General features: G+C 43.1%; 2 protein-coding genes across 2 annotated transcripts; both read right to left on the reverse strand.

Annotated features, from left to right (window-relative positions):
* Positions 1-1,587: 1,587 nt before the first annotated feature.
* On the reverse strand, positions 1,588-12,863 carry LOC139693925 (glucose dehydrogenase [FAD, quinone]-like). The gene is made up of 2 exons (XM_071592261.1): positions 12,765-12,863; positions 1,588-3,828 (listed from the first exon to the last, which is right to left on the reverse strand). The coding sequence occupies exon 2, from the start codon at positions 3,788-3,790 to the stop codon at positions 1,823-1,825; it is 1,968 nt and encodes a 655-aa protein (XP_071448362.1). The 5' UTR covers positions 3,791-3,828; positions 12,765-12,863; the 3' UTR covers positions 1,588-1,822.
* A 3,775-nt stretch (positions 12,864-16,638) lies between these two features.
* LOC139694149 (glucose dehydrogenase [FAD, quinone]-like) lies at positions 16,639-18,519 on the reverse strand. Its single transcript, XM_071592580.1, has one exon. The coding sequence runs from the start codon at positions 18,517-18,519 to the stop codon at positions 16,639-16,641; it is 1,881 nt and encodes a 626-aa protein (XP_071448681.1).
* Between the last annotated feature and the right edge of the window lie 459 nt (positions 18,520-18,978).

An 18,978-nucleotide genomic window follows, 5' to 3' on the forward strand; every position in this document is an offset into this window, starting at 1 on the left:
CTTCCATCTCTCTTGGATCTTTCGTGTGTCAACTATTATTACCTAACCTGCCTTATCTCTAACTGTTAGCATAGATCTATCTTTCTTACTTCCCGATAAATATTTAACTTTGCTGTGAGCGCACCGATTTCACCTTTCCTCTGCATACTTTCCATATGTATGTATGTATTTCTTCTTCCCTCTCGGCATTCACCGACCACAGTTGTCCGTTCTCTCTTCAAGATTCCTACCCTGCTCTTCAAACTTCTTCCGGTGTGGTTCCTTTACTCCATCTATTTCCTCCTCTGAATGGCTCGACGTTGACGCCTGCACCATCTCGTTAAGTTTTTAAGCCCTCCCTATAACTTATTTGTCAAACTCCTTCCATTCTATTTTTCAATGGAGGTTTTCAATCTTTTAGGACAAATTTTAATGTGTTCCAAGGAAGTAAGTGGTGCTTACTAGGTTAATTACGTCTGGTGTTGTACTTTTGAGGCGTGGATGAAGAATTAAGTCTCTCTCCTCCCACCGAAGACATTTTCAATGTAACAGGGCCATGAGGGCGATTCGTTATTTTGGTTTTGGAGGAATGGGTTTTTAAGTGGCCAATGAAGAGATTTGCATGAGAATATATTCATTGACGGAGAAGGCGTTTATCCTTCATACTAATTTTCCCTGGCGGTTGGGGAAGATGATCAAGGGAGTTTTTGTGCATCTCTTTTGTGTCCCACTTCATGAGCAGAATATATTACCCACAGAACGGTATCGGGATAATATTTTTTAAAGGGTGTCGATATTTTACTAAACAATTGTCCCGCAATTGTTTAGTAAAATACCCGCAGTGAATTTTTATGGAATAGGGGAACCCATGGTGTGTTCGGAAGACCTATCAGAGACATTGGTTAATATTCAGATTAGTTTTCGGCAAATATATTATTGTGGCGTCTGCAAAAATTTTAGGATGAGAAAACTTACTTCCCACTTTGTGATTTATTCTGAAAGCTTGCTGTCCGTGTGTATTTACAATCTAACTCAAAGGTGACTTTCGTCATTTCAATTGAGAAAATTGTTTATATTTTGGTCAAAAGAAAGTTTCGTGCTGAATTAAAGGCGGCAATCATTGCACGATTTTATTATCTTTAAGCAATTGCCGTACAGTAGCATGTGCATTACAAACTCCTATTTAATCATACCGTATATTAGGTACTAGTCTATCCAAGTGTTATGATAATTAATATGCATTAAATGCAGTTTGCGCACTTTCGCAATTATTCCCCTCAATTTGGAATAGATATTTTATAAATGCATCGGTTATGCACGATGAAAACTTGAAATTTCGTGTGAACGGGCGGGATTTTTGCCGATAGCTATTGGTGTTATATTCGCCGGCACTAATCCCTTTTCCTTTCTTATTTTGGCTCCTCCCCATGTCTAATCAAACATTCTCCCCACACACGACCTCCAAAAACTTTTAAGCTATTTGATAAATATTAGTGCACAATGGGATTGTAGAAGTTTTAAAGATGTAAATGATTAAGTATTTATTCACGCTTCTCTAAAGTAATTAGAGCTTAAATTAAGTTAAAAACTGTCAGAATAGTCTATAAATAATAATTATACAAATATTTCATCTTGTAAAATATGTATTTACACTCGTTTGGCAAACTTCGCAGCGTTTTGTTACCTTAACCGATCATATAAGGAATCCGACTTATATCCTTGCTGGGATATTTGTCTCTTGAACGTCTGTAGTTACTTTAGGTAATGATTGTGAAAGATTCTCAAAATATGGGGCGTCCACTGTGAGCATGGCCGTGAGTGAAAATAAAGCATAAGTCTCGATTCACATTTCTTTACTCCACGACTCTTTGATCAAGTCTGCACCCTTCTCACCAATCATAATAGTCGGCGCATTCGTGTTACCCGACGCAATAGTGGGCATCACGGACGCGTCGATCACCCGAAGGGAAGACACACCTCTCACTCGTAGTTGATCGTCCACCACCGATCCCGGGTCTGTCGATGGGCCCATCTTGGCGGTCCCCACGGGGTGGTATACAGTGGAAGAGAGATGCCTAACCACACATTGCCAGTATTCGTCAGACCCGAAAGTTTCGTGGGCACAACTGGGAAGTGGGTCGATCACCATGCAGGCGCACAGTCCTTCACCTATGGCTTTCGTGCCGGTGGTGAAATTTATGGCAAACTTGATGCCCTCCACTAGTGTATTGATGTCCCTATGATCAGAAAGGTAATTGGGTTCTATTATGGGTGCCTCCATAGGGTCTTGGCTTCGCAGCTTAATCCTACCAATGCTCTTCGGTCGAAGGAGCGTGGAAGCCATTATCATCACGTGGGAGTCCTCTATGGGACCGAAAATCTGGTCCATGGACTCCACGTTGAAGCCAACAGCCTGTATTCCCAACTCTATGGCGGGTCCAAAATCTCCCCTTTGAGATACCCAGAAATGATACTGGACATCGGGATAGTCTCCCGCGGGGTCAGCGTATTTGGTATTGACGAAGCCGTTGGCAGCTAGTGATCCCATCCCTGAGAGCAAACCACTCCTCGAAGAGAGGTATTCGAAAGCATGTCGTTGAACAGTTGGGTTAGAATATTGAGCTGTTTTGTCAAGTTGTCGAAATTGTTCCAATATGGCGGAATATGGAATGGTTTGCCCAGAGTGGCACTCTTTGTGGAGTTTGGTACCCGGATTGCACTCTTTATCCTCCGGATGGTAGAACTTAAAAGATGGCGCAAAAGTGAACAAGTGATCCTGTAGGTTGTGGCCAACTTGCAAATTTGAAATCACTGGGATCGTCATTTCTTCGAGGTGCTCAGCAGGACCGATTCCTGATAGCATCAAAAGCTGTGGAGTGTTCACGGCTCCAGCAGATATCACAATTTCCTTTCTCGCTCTGACCCTTAATGTTTCCTTGTCCTTAATGTATTCGATCCCTACGGCTCGCTTGTCTTCGTCGAAAATTATCTTGGTGGCCAATGCGCCCTTGAGAACATGGAGGTTCGGTCTATCCTTCGCTGGGGACAGGAATGCCTTTGCTGTGCTTACCCTTTGGCCATTCTCGATCGTGGCGTCCAGAATGGTGAATCCTAATTGCTCCTCTCCGTTGATGTCTTTGTTTTCCAGACCAAGTTCTCTTGCAGCTGCCATGATGGAGGACACCTCTGGTTCGGGATAATCTCCGAGCCTACTGACCGTCATCGGTCCGTCCACGCCATGGTACGAGCTGTTCAATTTGTCCGGAGTCTTTATCGATTCGGACTTCTTGAAGTACTTCAGCACCTCGTCATAGCTCCACCCTTCGTTGCCAAGGGCCGCCCAACCGTCGTAGTCTTTTTTGTTACCCCTGACGTACAACATCCCGTTTATAGAGCTGCTGCCGCCAAGCATTTTGCCCCTCGGCCAGTGGCACTGTTTGCCCATGACCCCTTGACAGCCGTTCTTCTGGGTCACGGCCCTATACGCCCAGTCTACCTCTGTGTTATGCATCGTGAACAATAGGAATGGGACCTCTGATGCTACCGGTGGGTCTCCTCCTGCTTCCACCAAGAGGATGTCCCATTCTGGAACCTCCGAAAGCCGGCTGGCGACTACTGCTCCCGCGGAGCCGGAGCCCACGACGATGAAGTCGTATTCCCGGTTCGGGTCTCTGACATCCCTCGGGTAAATGCTGCTGTCGGCCAGGATGCACTGAGAGGTCATCAATGTTTTGACTAGCTGTGTAAAGATAATGCTTCCGGCATCTGTGTGGGAAGACAGTGAACATGTGCCGGTGTCCAGAATGCCCATGGCGGTTGATTTTCTGCGGTCCTCTGGAAGTGTTGCAGCTGAAAAATAAATAGTAGTATCTTAAAATTGTCACATGGTAGTTCTATACAATTTGAGTAATGTGAAGTCTAAGGATTGGTTTGCAAATGAGTGTTCCTACCAATTTTCAACAGCGGAATAAGCATTGAACCCTGATAAATTTCTTCAATCAGTAAAATACAGCGGTATACAGTGGTGTTCTGTGTTTGCTGACCGTGGGGAAATATTTTCATTTTCGCTTATAGTTTGTAATATAAATTTTTGTGACAATGCTTCCGAAAAAATGTACGTTCACTGTTCTACAAGTGTTTCAATCGCAGTTTGGATGCCCTGCATAGAGTGCAGTCAATGCATCTTGTCATGCATTGAATGTAAAATAAATCTATTTTATAAGATACGTTTTTGGGCAGCGTTTTACTGTATGACACAGTCAGCACGAGGTCACGCGTAATATGCAAATTCGAATTTAGGTTTCAATACATGTTCTTTTTGTATTTCTGGTTTTCATCACGATAGACCGAGTCACTGCAATGTTTGCATAATTCAAATAACTGCGGGAGATGCCGCAAAATTAACTTTTAACGGAGTCAACCGCTAATATGCATTAAAATGCAGAAATTTCAAACTGTAAAAATTATACGTCGTGGCCGGGATTCGAGCCCGGATCGCGCTGAAGTAGTAGTAGTATATATGGGAGGCGACCGACGGCTGAGGTCATTTGCGCCATACGGGATAGATAGGAAAGGATGAAGGGTGGAGAGAAACCCGGCGTCAGCGTTAGCCTACTCTTTACGAAAGGCGCCAAGGATAGTATTCCGCAGCTTAACGTCCCATCCGACGGACGGCGTACTCACTCAAAGTGCCCTCCACAAAGCACCTCAAACAGGAATATCTCTGAAAAGGGATCATTTCAGAGGTATCCTTCAAGTAGGGATACCTCTGAAAAATATTCCAAACCGGGATTTGAACCCGGGCCCTGGGTGGGAAGCCAGTACGTTAGCCCCCGCACCATCTCGATCCCCTCGCGCTCAAGGCGAATAATTTTTACAATTTGTTCGTCGTTTACAGAATTGTTAGCTTTGCCGTTGTTCGTGGGTGAGTTAAGCTAATGTCAGCGGGCTTTATATAATCCTGTGCCTTTCAATCATCATTATTCCTAGATTTTTTCTGAGACTCTGCTTCTGCTATGAATTGTGGGTTAAATAATGGGATCATCTTTTTATCTAATTATATAAATAGATAAACAAGAGTAGTCCTTGTGTCCAAGATTTGAATCAACCTCATCAGTTCACGTCTGCATTCGTTATTACAGGGGGCTGTTGACGGAATAAAGTTTAATTTCTTACACCAATGTAGTCACTAAATGAAATTAAGGAGAAGGAAAATAGTAAAACACAGAAACACAGTTTGTAAATTGCCCACGAAAACGTTTTTCCGATACGGAATACGACATTTCGATCATCTTGAGCTGGAGAGCAATATTTAGTCGCGTCTATATTCATACATTGTGGAGATCGAGAGCGGTTAAAGACGTCAGTGGTTTGGGGGACAAAAAAATCTGGCCTCTAGAAATGATGCAGGAGGTCAAGGGATTAATGCACGATAGCTGGGGGTCAATGGGCACGGGAGATAGCTGGGGGTCGTTGGTCTGAACGTTTCAAAACCACTGGCATCGGAGTCCAAGGAAGTAGAAAGGAGCGGCAAGAAAATCAAATTATTATCATTCGACGGGCTGCAGACTTAGATCGTGTTCAGCGAAGAGGTGTTAGGTTTACAAAACGTTGTTATGATAAACTTCATAGCACATTTAGATTGTTAGAGGAACTAGGATGGGACTCATTGGATAAGTGACAGTTAAAGTGCAGCTGAAATTAACCGCCATAAGATTGATGCCACTACTAAAAAAACTTGAAATTTCGAAACCTGAACCCAGGTGCCAAGCACCACAATACTATCGGGAATTAAGCGGGTGGGTGGCGTCGAGGGGGTTCATGTGACGCCCTCGATTTGCAGCCTTGTACCGAGGATTGATTTGCGGACCTCTGGTTTGGAGCCGATTGGAATGCACCAATCAGAGGTTGCGTTACTTCTTGTAGGGATATCGGGGCGTCTTTCATCGACCTTCATCCGGCGATCAAATCGTGTGGAAACCCCCTGAACAGTTTTGGTGTTCACTACACGTCTGAGGCCGCCAGGTGTGTAGCGGGTAGAATATTCGAGCACTGCAGAGCTTTTTTAGATCAAAGTGTAGGTCAATGAGGGGGTGTCTACAGTTATCTTTGCTAAATTATTTCGTCTTAAATGAAGTGAGGGTCAGTACTAGCAATGGTTTTTTTAATATGAATCAGAAAGCATGGGGCGGATATTTTTTTAGGTTTCAATATTAATAAGAAGACGATCCTAATTAAAAATTCAAAATACCCTAATGTCAAGGGAACATTATCTGTATTTGTTACAGTTTAAAAAACAAAGTCGCATAATATCATCTCATTTATCAAAGCATAGGTGCAGATATCATTTTTGGGACAGACAACTGGTTATCCATTGATATTGTCGTCGGTGAAATTTTCCCAAAATCCTATTCCATTTACAGAAATGGCAGAACAAGTAGAATCGGGGAAGGAGTTTTTACTGCTGTTAAAAATTCTTCCGTCAGCAGGGCTGAGATGATTCCGGGTAATGGCTTGGAATACGTTTGGTGCTCAATTAAAAGTCCTCAATCCTAAAAAAAATTATGTATGCGCATTTTAGAGACCGCCAGTCGACAGAGATAATTCAATACCAGAATTAGATCAATAAATCAAAGGTTTTTTATCCCAACACAATGATCGCGACGTTATTATCGGTGGAGATTTCCAGATTTTAAAGAAGCCTTCGACAAAGTACCGCATAGTAAACTACTCCCAAAGCTAGAAGCATATGGTATAGATAAGAATATCCAGGGTTTGATTAAGGGACTTTTTGAATGGTTGGGTACAAAGAATAGTGATAGATGGCGTTAGCTCAAATGCAGTAGACGTTACTTCAGGTGTTCCCCAGGGAATTGTTATCAGACTCTTTTATTCTTACTTTTCGTTAATGACATTGATTCCGTAGTCATTAGTAAGATACGTTTATTTACCGACGATGCTGTGATTCACCATGATATCCGTGATTCTGAATACACAGCAGCTTTGTCAGATTACTATAATGCTCTAAAATTCTGGTGCGTCGCTCGGCAATTAGAATTACTCTTAAAAAAGGGCGTAGTTATAAATTTTTGAAAAAAGAGCAATTCCCTCCCGAACGCCTACTGCATCGGAAACAGCGAGATGGAATGTGTAGACTCAACTAAATACCTAGGCGTTACCCTCGCCCACGACCTCTCCTGGGTGAAACACATACGGGGAATATGTGGACAAGCTAACAAAAAATTAGAATTTATCAGACGAGTACTTGGTAAATGTGATAGAAAGGTCAGAGAGAAATGTTATCTGCCGTTGGTTAGGTCTCATTTAGAATGTGCTGCTATAATATGGGATCCTCACGAAGTAGGATTAATTGCCGAATAGGATCGCGTGTGGCGTAGTGGAGCTAGATTTGTAAAACGCTGTTATGATAAACTTGGTAGCGTATCCAAAATATTAGAGCATCTAGGTTGGGAATTACTCACCGAACGATATTTAAATTACAGGTTGAAGCTCTTGCATAAATTGAAAGGAGGTCTCTTAAGCCGTAATGCTGAAAATGCATTATTACCCCCATCGATCTGTCCATTATTGCCTCCTGCCCCCGCCATACACCCTAGCGGCGACTTGCAAGGTACTAAAATTACTAAAATCGTACTCCGGTAGGAGAGATCATGTGCTTAAAATTAGAGAGATTAAATGTGTTAATTAGAGAGACTAAATGTGTTGCGGATATATCAATGATGTCGTTTTTCCCACGAACGATAAGGGGTCAGATTGTAAGGGATCATTGTCCGATCGCGGTAGGGGTACAAATTTTCGGGTCAAAATTAGTCTGGTGTGTATTCACCCCCTGCCACTTATCCCAGAGGTGGCTTGCAGAGTATTAAAATATCAAATCAATCAAAGATCTCACTGGCGACGAATATTTCTTAAAACGTAATCAAGAATTTACCAAAAGAAAAAAATAAATTTCCTTTTACAATTATTCATGGCTTAAGAAGCTGATTTCACACGATGAAAACAAAGTTCCCAAAGGTGACAGAAGTGGAGTATATGAATTGAAATGTTCGGAGTGCTCCACTAAGTATATTGGGAAAACGAGACGGAAATTCAAAGGATACAGGATCACAATGCATGTGTAAACAATAGGAACATAACCTCCCTCTTTAGTTATTTTAGCTTTTTATAAAGTAAAGGTCATAGACTCGATGCATTGGTGCAGTTAGAAATTTTAAAATGTTTCGTTGCGGGGATGCACATGCAAACGAAATTTCGTATCCCCCCTCACTCCTAGATCTACCACGCTTTCACACCTCGTGCATCCCTCAAGGGGTATCCCTTCTTCGAAACAAACCCCCGTTAACAGCCAACGATTGACACCAAAATGATTATTTCCTTTCCCTCCCATGTACACTTTTTACCCCTCCACCCTCCCTTCCCCACTTTAACCAACCCTCCCTCCACCGTTCCGAAGGTATACAGGTATATAGAAAGTTGGCTTCGATGTGGACCACCTGATGATGGCGTGTAACGTCGAAACCTATGTCTCGTTTTAAATGAAGTATGTGTGGAAAATACAAAGTTAATAATGTCATTTCTGCTTTAGTATATGCTGGTGTATATCATGGACCTGTTCCATCTAAAAGAAATATCATTTTTATTTTACCAAAATGAGTAGTAGTTTTTAGGGGAGGCGACCGACAGCTAAGGCCATTTGCGCCATTAGGGATGTACAGGAAAGGATGAAGGGTGGAGAGAAACCCGGCGTCGGTATTAACCTACTTTTAGCGAAAGGCGACAATGGGCCCGCATTTTAACATTCCATCCAACGGAGGGCGTGCTCATTCAAAGCGCCCTCCACAAAGCACCTCGAGTAGGAATCGGGATACTAGTGAAAATATTTGTTGTCTCCAGGATTTGATCCCGGGCCCTTTCGGTGGGACGCTAGTACGTTAGCCGGCACACCATTCCGACTCACTTCAAAATGAATATGTATGATTATTACTTTATTAACCGAATTGAGAAAGATTTAGTGTATGTTACAACAAAATGTAATTTTTTTAAAATCAGACTCAGGGTCGGTCCTCGAGGAGTTGATCGAAATGCGTCTCGAGTGATCCCTACTTACGTGTCGATTTCGGAGAGAACACCTCTCTGTCAGTGCTCTCCCACGCTGAATCTAGCATGGATTATACTTTCCAATCAATTTACCAAAATACAGTATCCGTATCCTTGAAATGCAATTCAAGTGATATCTGATCGCGTGCCAAAAAAAGCTGAAAAAGTTGGCTATCTTGCCAATGTTCCCTCCAACCTGCCGTGACCATGAGTGGGTGATGTAGTAGTAGTTTTGAGGGGAGGCGACCGACAGCTGAGGTCATTTGCGCCATAGGGGATGGATAGGAAAGGATGAAGGGTGGAGAGAAACCCGGCGTCGGCACTAGCCTACTCTTTACGAAAGGCGCCAAGGGGTCCGCAGTTTAACGTCCCATCCGACGGACGGCGTACTCACTCAAAGTGCCCTCCACAAAGCACCTCAAGGAGGGATCGAGATACCTCTGAAAAATATTCAACACCGCCGGGATTTGAACCCGGGCCCTCTGGGTGGGAAGCCAGTGCGCTAGCCCCCGCACCATCTCGATCCCCGAGTGGGTGATGTACTCGCTTAACTGGACCTGATAGAGCTTCGTTTGTCATCAAACACTGTTTATGTGATTACTGCTCACATGTCACTCAAAATTTATTCTAAAGTTATCTCGTCAGTGTTTTAACTACCTTGACCTCTTGTGGATAATATTTTGATGGATGATTTGGTTCAATATTTTGCATCGATTCTAATGGTAACACCAATAATCTTCCTTATTATTTTTCGTCCAATGTTGAATGATGCACAGAACTTGCCAGTACCCCCTCCATCTTCCTAAATTTGCTATGAAAAAATTATTCAGTACCCTGCGAGCTACTAGTTTCACAACAGTAGTGTGTTTTACGGGGTGATTACACACCAGGCTACCCTTGACCCAAAACTCCTTTCCCTCCTAGCGCGGTCGGACGAACGTAATTTTATTCTGAGCAATGACATCTCAGATAGATCTGTTCTGCACTTAATCTGTGGAATTCCCTTGAATCTCTTAACAAAACATAACCTGACATCCAACGTTAAAACAATCACCTCTTCAATTCCACATACTTCCTTCCTCCCTTCATTCATTCCAGGATCCCTATCCTATCCCTTCCTCGATTTCCTGACTTCCTCCCCACTTCCAAGTATTCAAATTCCCAATAGCTGTGAGAACGCTCCTTCCTGCCTCCTTTGGATTTCTTCCCACAATTCTCTATCCTCCCCCACTTTGCCTATCCCTCTCTCGTTTGTTTTTCTTTCTGTCCAATTCTCCTCTTCCATGTTTCCGCACCGCGCAAAACCACGCTCCATATCAAAGTTTTAACGGGTCTTAACATCCTTAGTCAACGCCCCTGTCATCAATTCCCTCCTCATTGTGGAAGGTTCTTTGCCTGGCTCAACTCTCGGTCTTACAGGGTCGCACCCAAAAGTGGTAGGACTGATTTTTTTACAAGAATTTTATTGACGATATACTTATATCGACTTAATAATCTTCAAAGTATGCTCCTTGAGCTGCTACACACTAAGTATAACGTTGCTCTCATTCCCCGTACGCCCGCTGGAAATTTTCTTTGGGGATGCCGTTGATGACCCTCGTCGAAGCCTCTTGAACGGCCTTTATCGAGTCAAAACGTCGTCCCTTGAGCTGTCTTTTCATCAGGGGGAAGAAGAAGAAGTCCGGTGGTGCCAGATCGGGAGAATAGGGCGGCTGCGGCAACGTGGCAACGCCGTATTTGGCCGTTGCCTGTTGGTCAACACTCAGAATTTTCGGCACCATCTTGGCGCACACCTTGCGCATGGCCAAATCCTGTGAAATAATGCGTTGGACGTTGGATGCAGACAGACCCAACTGGTCTGCAATTTCATCACTGGTTAAGCGTCGGTCTGTGTTCAGCAGTGTCCTCACTCTGTCCACATTCGTGTCGGTTCTTGCCGTCGACGGCCGTCCGGAGCGATGGTCGTCTTCAACGAGCTCCCTACCCTCTTTCAACAACTTTTACCATTCAAATACTGTGGAACGGGTTAAGGCAGTGTCCTCATAAGACTGCTTGATCATATCGAGGGTCTCAGTTGCCGTCTTCCCGAGTTTCGCACAAAACTCCACAGAATAACGTTGCTCTAAATTCAGATTCATTTTGTTTTTCAACGCGGACAAAAAACTTGCTTCACTAAAAACGGTGTCCTCACTCAACGACAGCCCGCAGGCGACTGAGGTTGGTGTCGGTCTGTTGCTAAGAGCCCCCTCCACCTTACCCTGCCAGGCAGACCCTTCTCCATCGCTCCGTTCGCGACAGAGAAAATCAGTCCCACCACTTTTGGGTGCCGTCCTGTATGTCCCTACTACTTTGACCATTTCGGTCCAAAACACTTCCGAGATAGGTAAATGGTTCCACTTGCATTATTGTATTAACTCGTAATTAAATATCCTCCTTAGCCATTCCCTTCTTGGAAAACCGCACAACCCTCATTTCGTTAACATTTATTCTCACCCCATATGTATCTATCAATTATCCCGCTGACTTTCCAATGCACTTGGCAATGTTTGCAACCACTTGGCTGAATGACAAACTAAATCTTGATCATCTGCAAACCTGACTTAATGCATTCCCCGCTGACTTTCATTTCAATCTCCAGTCCTCCCCATGCCGCATTAACCATTTCCTCCACATACGTATACGTGGGACAGAATAGGTGATAATGGATACCCCTCTCTTCCCACTCTCCCTAACATTGCCATCCATACCCTCATTCCCTTAGTCGTACCTGACCTGTCTGGGACATATACATGTTTTGGATGTCTTCTATATCTCCATTCTACTCCTGTTTTCTTTCATTTCAATTCATTCATTAATTCCACCATTCTCTAAATCCACGAAAAAGATGAATACGTCCTCATTGTATTCTATGATCATCTCTATTCGTGATCCCATTACTGTAATTACTACTGTCACGCGTGCCTCTCCTCTTCCCGAACTCAAACTGATCATCCCCTAAGTAGTCATTTGGCCTGTTCTCCATCATCTTATTGAAGATTATGAGAGCCATTCAAGTCGCGTGAAAAATCAAACTTATTGTCCTTTAGCCCTTACATGTCGCTGCCTTTCCCTTTTTTGGAACAGTAAATAACACTCATACTGTAACTGACCACTATTTTAATATTTTGTCTTGCCCGTATGACCTTACTATTCTTGTTATAATTATAGGCAATTGAGCGGTTAAGGTAGTTGCTGGATGGACACAATTTACCGAATAGTTCTCTTCTGCCTCCCAAAAAAACTCCACTATTTTTGTTATGCTACGGAAATTACCTTTCACACGCCAGCACAACTGCGGCGCCACGACCGGCAGTGAATGTTGAGAGAGGTGAGCAACTTGCGCAGCGGCGATCTGCATCATGATTGGCTGCCCTGTTGGAGGCACCGCAAAACCGGATGCATAGAAACGCATCCTAAGAGTTACCTGGCCATTCCTCCATTCCGAAGGAATTTCAAATGCAGAAAACGGGGTCGCCATCTCGCGTTAACCTTAGGCACTACTCCGAGCATCATACGCACAACGATTAGACAGCACTGGTGCTCACAGTCGACCAAGCTGCTCTACGCTCCTCATCGCGTTTCTTTTAAAAGCACAGTGGGGACTACAGTACAGGTATAGGTGTACTTACGTTCGGTCGAAGGTTGTACTCAGATGGTGAATTCGATGCCCCTCCCCCGTCTCCTTTCAAGCGTCCACTCCCGAAGCGAGAGATGGTCGAAGAAGCTTCGTGCAGTGGAGGCGTACTCTCTATGACTATTCTTAGGACGAGAAATGCAAGGGAGGAGGGCGGTGATTTCCCTCCAACCGCGGTCCTTTCTTCCCCTCACCCCCCCTCCCGGGGCGTCGTCATCCCGCCGGCCCCCTCCCCTCTCCGGTGTCTCGCGGCCGCCTCTGTGACCGTTACGAGGACCTGCTGGCTTGCTGATGCTTCTCCCGTCTCCTCCTTCCTCGCAGCCGTCCACTATCCACCGACTTGGCATTGTCTCCCCAGGGCAAATTGCCTCGAGTTACACTTCGTGTTGACCGGCCCTCCCTCTCTAACCTGCCCCGAAGATGCGCTTTCGACGTCCCGAACTCATTCGTTTTAGAAGGTTGCATCGAGATGTCAAGCCTATATCATTTTGATGATATTCCATCAATTTGTAGTCCTAAGTGTACTCTCCATCAAATGGGGATGGCAAAATAGAGTTCCCGGAGTCAAATATTATTAATTTCATAGAGTAAAAATCATTCTCTTCGACACGGATTTCCCGGTATTATGGCAGAGGATAACTACCACCAGAAGAATTGTGGATAGATGGTACAGAAATGAGTTTCGTTTTCACGAAAAACAGTCATCATATACGCGATTGATTATGTTAGTTAGTAAAATTAGAGAGATCAAGTGTAGGACAGGTAGGTCTAAGATGTCATTTTTTCCACGAACGATCAGGGATCAGAATAACATTGTCTGACCGCAGTAGGGTCGTATTCGGGTCAAAATTAGTCCGGTGTGTATTCACCCCATGCCAAACACCCTAGCGGTACCTAGCGGTGGCTTGTAGGGTGATAAAAAATAAAATAAATGAATGTAAAAAAAATTGTAATAGCTTCAGTGTTACGGCACACACCAGCCGTTGTTAAAATGACATTTATGGAGAAAAAACATCCGAAAAGTCATAGTTTCAGAAGTTGACGACGCCTCCTAACTAGTCAAACTTAAGTTGTAGAGCACAATTCAAAAATGAATAACAACTTTGGAGTGATTAAAAGTATATTGCCATAAAATCTAATTGCAGCGAAACGCGCATGAATGGGTGTTACAGTATTACTTTTCATCCCTGGTTAATGTGTCCTCCATTGCACGAGTCAGTATGTCACCTTGCACCAAGGCGGCATACTGACGCGTGCAGTTGCAATAGAACCTCCTTAAACGCTGACAGAGAAGGAAGAGGGAGAATTGGCGGAGTTATCACTCCACGGCATTCATTTTCCATCTGATTCGCGCTGGCAAGAAAAATCTTGTGAAAGGAAGTTCTCGGTTTATATGGATCAAAAGGGTCGAAGGATGATTAGGATGATCAATATACTTAAATTTCTAATTAAGAACGATTTTTTTACGGTATTATCCCTTTGAAAATTAGAGTACGTTGATATTAGTGTGCGTACTTGTCGCTCTAATCGATAAAGTAAAAAAGTTAGAATCCAGGGTAATTTATATGTTAATTAGCTAATAGTTATATTTTGGGACAGCCTGCTAATTCATTTTAAACCTAAATAAATGTAATCATATGTATATAGTTGTGTTGGATATATATTGAATTAATTACGATCGTTGGAAAAAATGCATAAATGAAGTCAGTACTGCAAAGTTGGCAACGTCTATTTCACTTAAATTTAAATGTCAGGCTCAAAGTATATCGATAGCAAAACAAAAAGAGTCAATGGCTACACATTATCTGGACCAAATTGTCAGAAATAGCTGCAGGTAAAGCAAATTATGGATTGTGTGGTCAAATTTTGTCCTTTTTGAGGGCTGCAACTAGTTTTTTAACAAGGCACATTAAAATAGAAAAAAACTCACTGCCCAACCACGATCTACCATCATCATCTTGCTCATTATCCACAGGTGATATTTTTTATAAAATCTCCTCGTGGGCAGGAGCCATTGTAGCCAATCAAATCAAGCTCATTGCTTCAGTAAATTCAATGGAAAAAATGTTGGCGCTGGCATCTGGAAACCTACCGAAATAATGGAATATTGCGTGTTAGTTAACATGATAAGAGAAAACTCGCAGACTCCGGAACTTGGGTTGCAACGGAGGCGCTCTTTCTATAATTACGAGAATTCTTTTCGAACTGATGCATCTTTGAATTATGAGTGTGAATTGAATCATTTTTCTCACCACGCCAAAAATATTCCATGAAGGAATCACGTGTCTATGCGTATCGTCATATTCCGTGTATGTTGGATCGTTGCCTTTAGATCACTACGTCGCAACGTAAACACCTTTCGCTCGCATGTGTACACTATTATTATCCTACTACCACACACGTATGTAATTTTAATGGTGCGCCCCTATTCTCTCCACTCAGCATCTTATTCCATTTTCATTCCGGGTGCCACATCGTTATACGCCCCCTTTCATCATATTTTCTCATGGATGCTGATACTAGCCTTACAGGGTTTTTACTCTATGTACTTTAACAGTTCAATGGTAGTGTTTGACTATATTTTTTCTTGATAATCCATGTGTATGGGTTTTCTATTAATTTCTTGCGAGTGAAAATTCTGTAATCCATTTCTGTAAAAATGGAAGAAATACACAGGCGTATGCAACCTGCCTTTTTTTGTTGTTATCGTTCATTCGTTAATTTTTTTAAAATACCCACCTGGTATTACCTGTACAACTTGTTTGGAATAACTTGGGAGTATTATCTCTGTACGTTTTGCACCGTTCCTACCTTTTAAAATCGAACGATCTGCACCTATTTCTCGTGAAGCGTTCAATATTTCCGAACGCACTGTGCGTTGCGTTTTCGCTTGATTTTTGAATTTACGTTTTTTGACCAAAATGTCCTGGAATGAAATGCCCTTGGAAACTTCGAGCTAAGATAAGCCACGTGATTTCCTTGATACCAGACATTGACATCTTGCCGATTCAAATTGTGAGGAACGAATTATTCAAAGGGTTGATGGGTTTTGCAAAATGAACCGACGTAATCCTTTATTAGGTGGTCAGTTGCAATAATTTCGTTTTCATCTTGTGCAATTTATAGTCATGAAGAAAATTGGCGATAACTAGGATTGAGGATTCCCAAAATACTGACAAGTCTCAAAAAAAAAATGTCAAAACTTATTTTATGTCACACGTTAATTCAAACGTGTATTTAATGGCATTTTTACAAATTTATTTAAGGTTGTTTATTACACATCCTAAAAATTTAAGACTAGTAATACTTTTGTTGGAGACGATTTTATAGGATGTTCTTTTCATGCAACGAAAATTTAAGTACATCAACGTCTGTCCATAACGTGTGTCCATTGGAATATATCAATCCCGATAGTACAAAGTATACTATGACCCCACGCATAGCTGTGTATTTTATTTCGGTAGTACTGGGAATAAAACCGTAGCGGAGTAATTTTCTGGAGCTGAGACTTTTTTATGTTCCAATCCCCTTAACAATGAATACATTTTTGCCATTTTTTTAAGAAAAGATATTCTGTGATAGAATTTCAGGAAGGGAACAACATTATATATTCCAAAGGAAATGGAAAAAAATTCTATTATCTATTATTTTGACGTTTGCTATAATCTTCGTAACAATTCTCTATGACGTAATCCGTGGAGCTTCTAGGACTGTTAATTGAACTGCTAATGTTCATATTATCATCCCGTGTTCAATAACTTTTTAGGTGTGAATTGACTTTTCTTTGATTGGATAAAAGGCTGTCGGGATTTCAAATCAAGGCTTTCCCAGTAGCTTAAAAATCCTCAAATCTCATGTATGCTTCTCCCTCAAAAACTCCAGTCTTTAATTATCATCGACGCACCCTTCTCTGCTATTGCGACCACTGCACCATTTATGTTGCCACTCGTGATTTTGGGCATGATAGAGGCGTCGATGACCCTCAAACCTTTAACGGAATGGACTTTAAGACGCGGGTCGACCACCGAATCCTTCTTATCTGGACCCATTTTGCAGGTACCCACTGGATGGTAATCCGAGGATGCCAATTTTCGCATTGCGCATCGCCAGTAGCTCTCAGTCATTAATGGCGAGTCGTCAATGTCACCGCTACTCGAAGGTATCCCCGCCTTCTTTCCTCTCCGCAGACAATCTTTCGCCAGCGCCCTGGGTTCGATTCTAAATTCTTGTCTGATATTGCTCGCCCTCAGGATTCTCATGGCCTCTTCTATCCCTCGGAGCATTGCATCTTCGTCGGTTGGATCGTCGAAGTAGTTGGGAGTGATCTTGGGGTGTTGGTAGGGATTCGTTGAAACCAGGCGTACCCGCCCCCTGCTCTTTGGATGAATAACCGATGGAACAACGAAGAGAGTGCTCGACTCGCTCACCAAAGACAAGAGATCTGCTCCAATTGCTTGGTTATACCCAAATACTGATATACTTACTGTCATTGAGTCCACGTCTCCGTAATCAAATAAAGAAAACTGTATTTGATTTTCAGGATACGCCGTATCCTTGGAATAGTCCGAATTTATGAATCCGGTGAATTGCGTGTAGCCTATTCCGGATAAAGGACCGTTTCTGTCTAACAAAAACTCAGTAACTGAGCGAATTAATCCCAGGGAAGGGTCTTGCTCACTGCTGACATTCCTGTTTACACTTGCGACCACGCCAGTAAAGAGCAAATGATCCTGCAAGTTATCTCCAACTGGTAAAGCAGCAATTATTGGGATTCCGAGTTCTCTTAGGTGTTCTTCCGGTCCGATTCCGGAGAGCATTAGAAGGTGTGGCGAACCGATCGATCCTGCAGAAACGATGACTTCCTTTTGCGCCGAGGCAGTGAGTGTCTGCCCGTTCTTTTCGTATTCAACTCCTATTGCTCGTTTTTGGTTATCGAGTATGATTTTCTTGACAAATGCATTTTTCACGACGTCCAGGTTCCCTCGTGACTTTATTGGAGCTAGATAAGCCTTGGCGGCATTGTGACGCGTTCCGTTGCTGACTGTTGCGTAGGTATTGAAGTATCCTGGGTTCGAGAAGATGGATGAGTCCAAGGTGGCCCGATTTCCAAGTTCTCTCGTCGCTCGTTTCAATGGCTTCAGCAACGGCAGTTCCCCGGTGCTCGTCCCGCCATCGAAGGGCTCCAAGTTAAGGTGACCGACGTCGCCGTACTCTTCCGCACGCCCTTCGGCTTTCTCGAAAAATGGAACCAGGTCTTCGTATCCCCACCCTTCATTTCCATTCTCGACCCATCTCAAATAATCTTTCGGATGACCTCGAAGATAAACCATGGTATTCAACACGCTGCTCCCACCCAGAACTTTCCCCCTTGGCCAACTGCACTTGTGATCCACCATTCCCAAGCAATAGTCACCTTCCCCATCTGTGCGATACTGCCAGTCTAATTCGGTATTCTGCAGGGTTGCATATAATGATGGTATTTCCGAGGTATACGATGGATCCCCTCCTGCTTCTAAGAGGAGGACTTTCCAATCTTCGACTGCTGAAAGTCTGTTTGCGACGACGCAGCCGGCCGAACCTGCGCCGACCACGATGAAATCATAAGCTGGTTGAGGCTCGGCGTCTTCTGGGTATATCCCGCGGTCTCCTATGCCACACATCAATTGAGACAGCGCCGAGATTCCCGTCAAGAACAAAGTCGCGGCCACTCCGGTGGGATTCGAGCAGCTGCTGTTTCTACATCCATCCATTTTGATGCTGTCAACTCACGGCTCCTGTGGGAAGGTTCAATGAACACAAGTTGGAATACATTAGAAGTGCTTATTTCAATAAAGTTTCCTATCGAAATTTGAGTATCGTTGTGAAAGTTTTTGATTTAATAGTTAAAAAAATATTTTTCGCTTACCTTATTAATCAATGATAGTTCGGTCTATTCTACTGATTACCTTGTGTTTGTGATTTTAACAAGGTCCCGAGCAGCGATGTTAGTATCAACTTCAATGCCGAGCTTAATGCTACACTTCGTTCATATTCCGGCTTATATAGCCAGGTGAGGCTATCCGCCCAAATGAGCGCTCTGCTCCCACACTGCTGTCTTTATGTGCTCAAAGTTTGCGGTATAACTCACACCGTTGCCAGCTTTCGGCTCTTAAACTCTTTGGAGTCACTGTGTGCCGGGTAATTTTGGCAATTTTCGGTCATGGCTTAAA

The sequence above is a fragment of the Hetaerina americana genome, unplaced genomic scaffold (genome assembly GCF_022747635.1).
Source record: "Hetaerina americana unplaced genomic scaffold, ioHetAmer1.1.p SCAF_5, whole genome shotgun sequence".
NCBI lineage: Eukaryota > Metazoa > Arthropoda > Insecta > Odonata > Calopterygidae > Hetaerina > Hetaerina americana.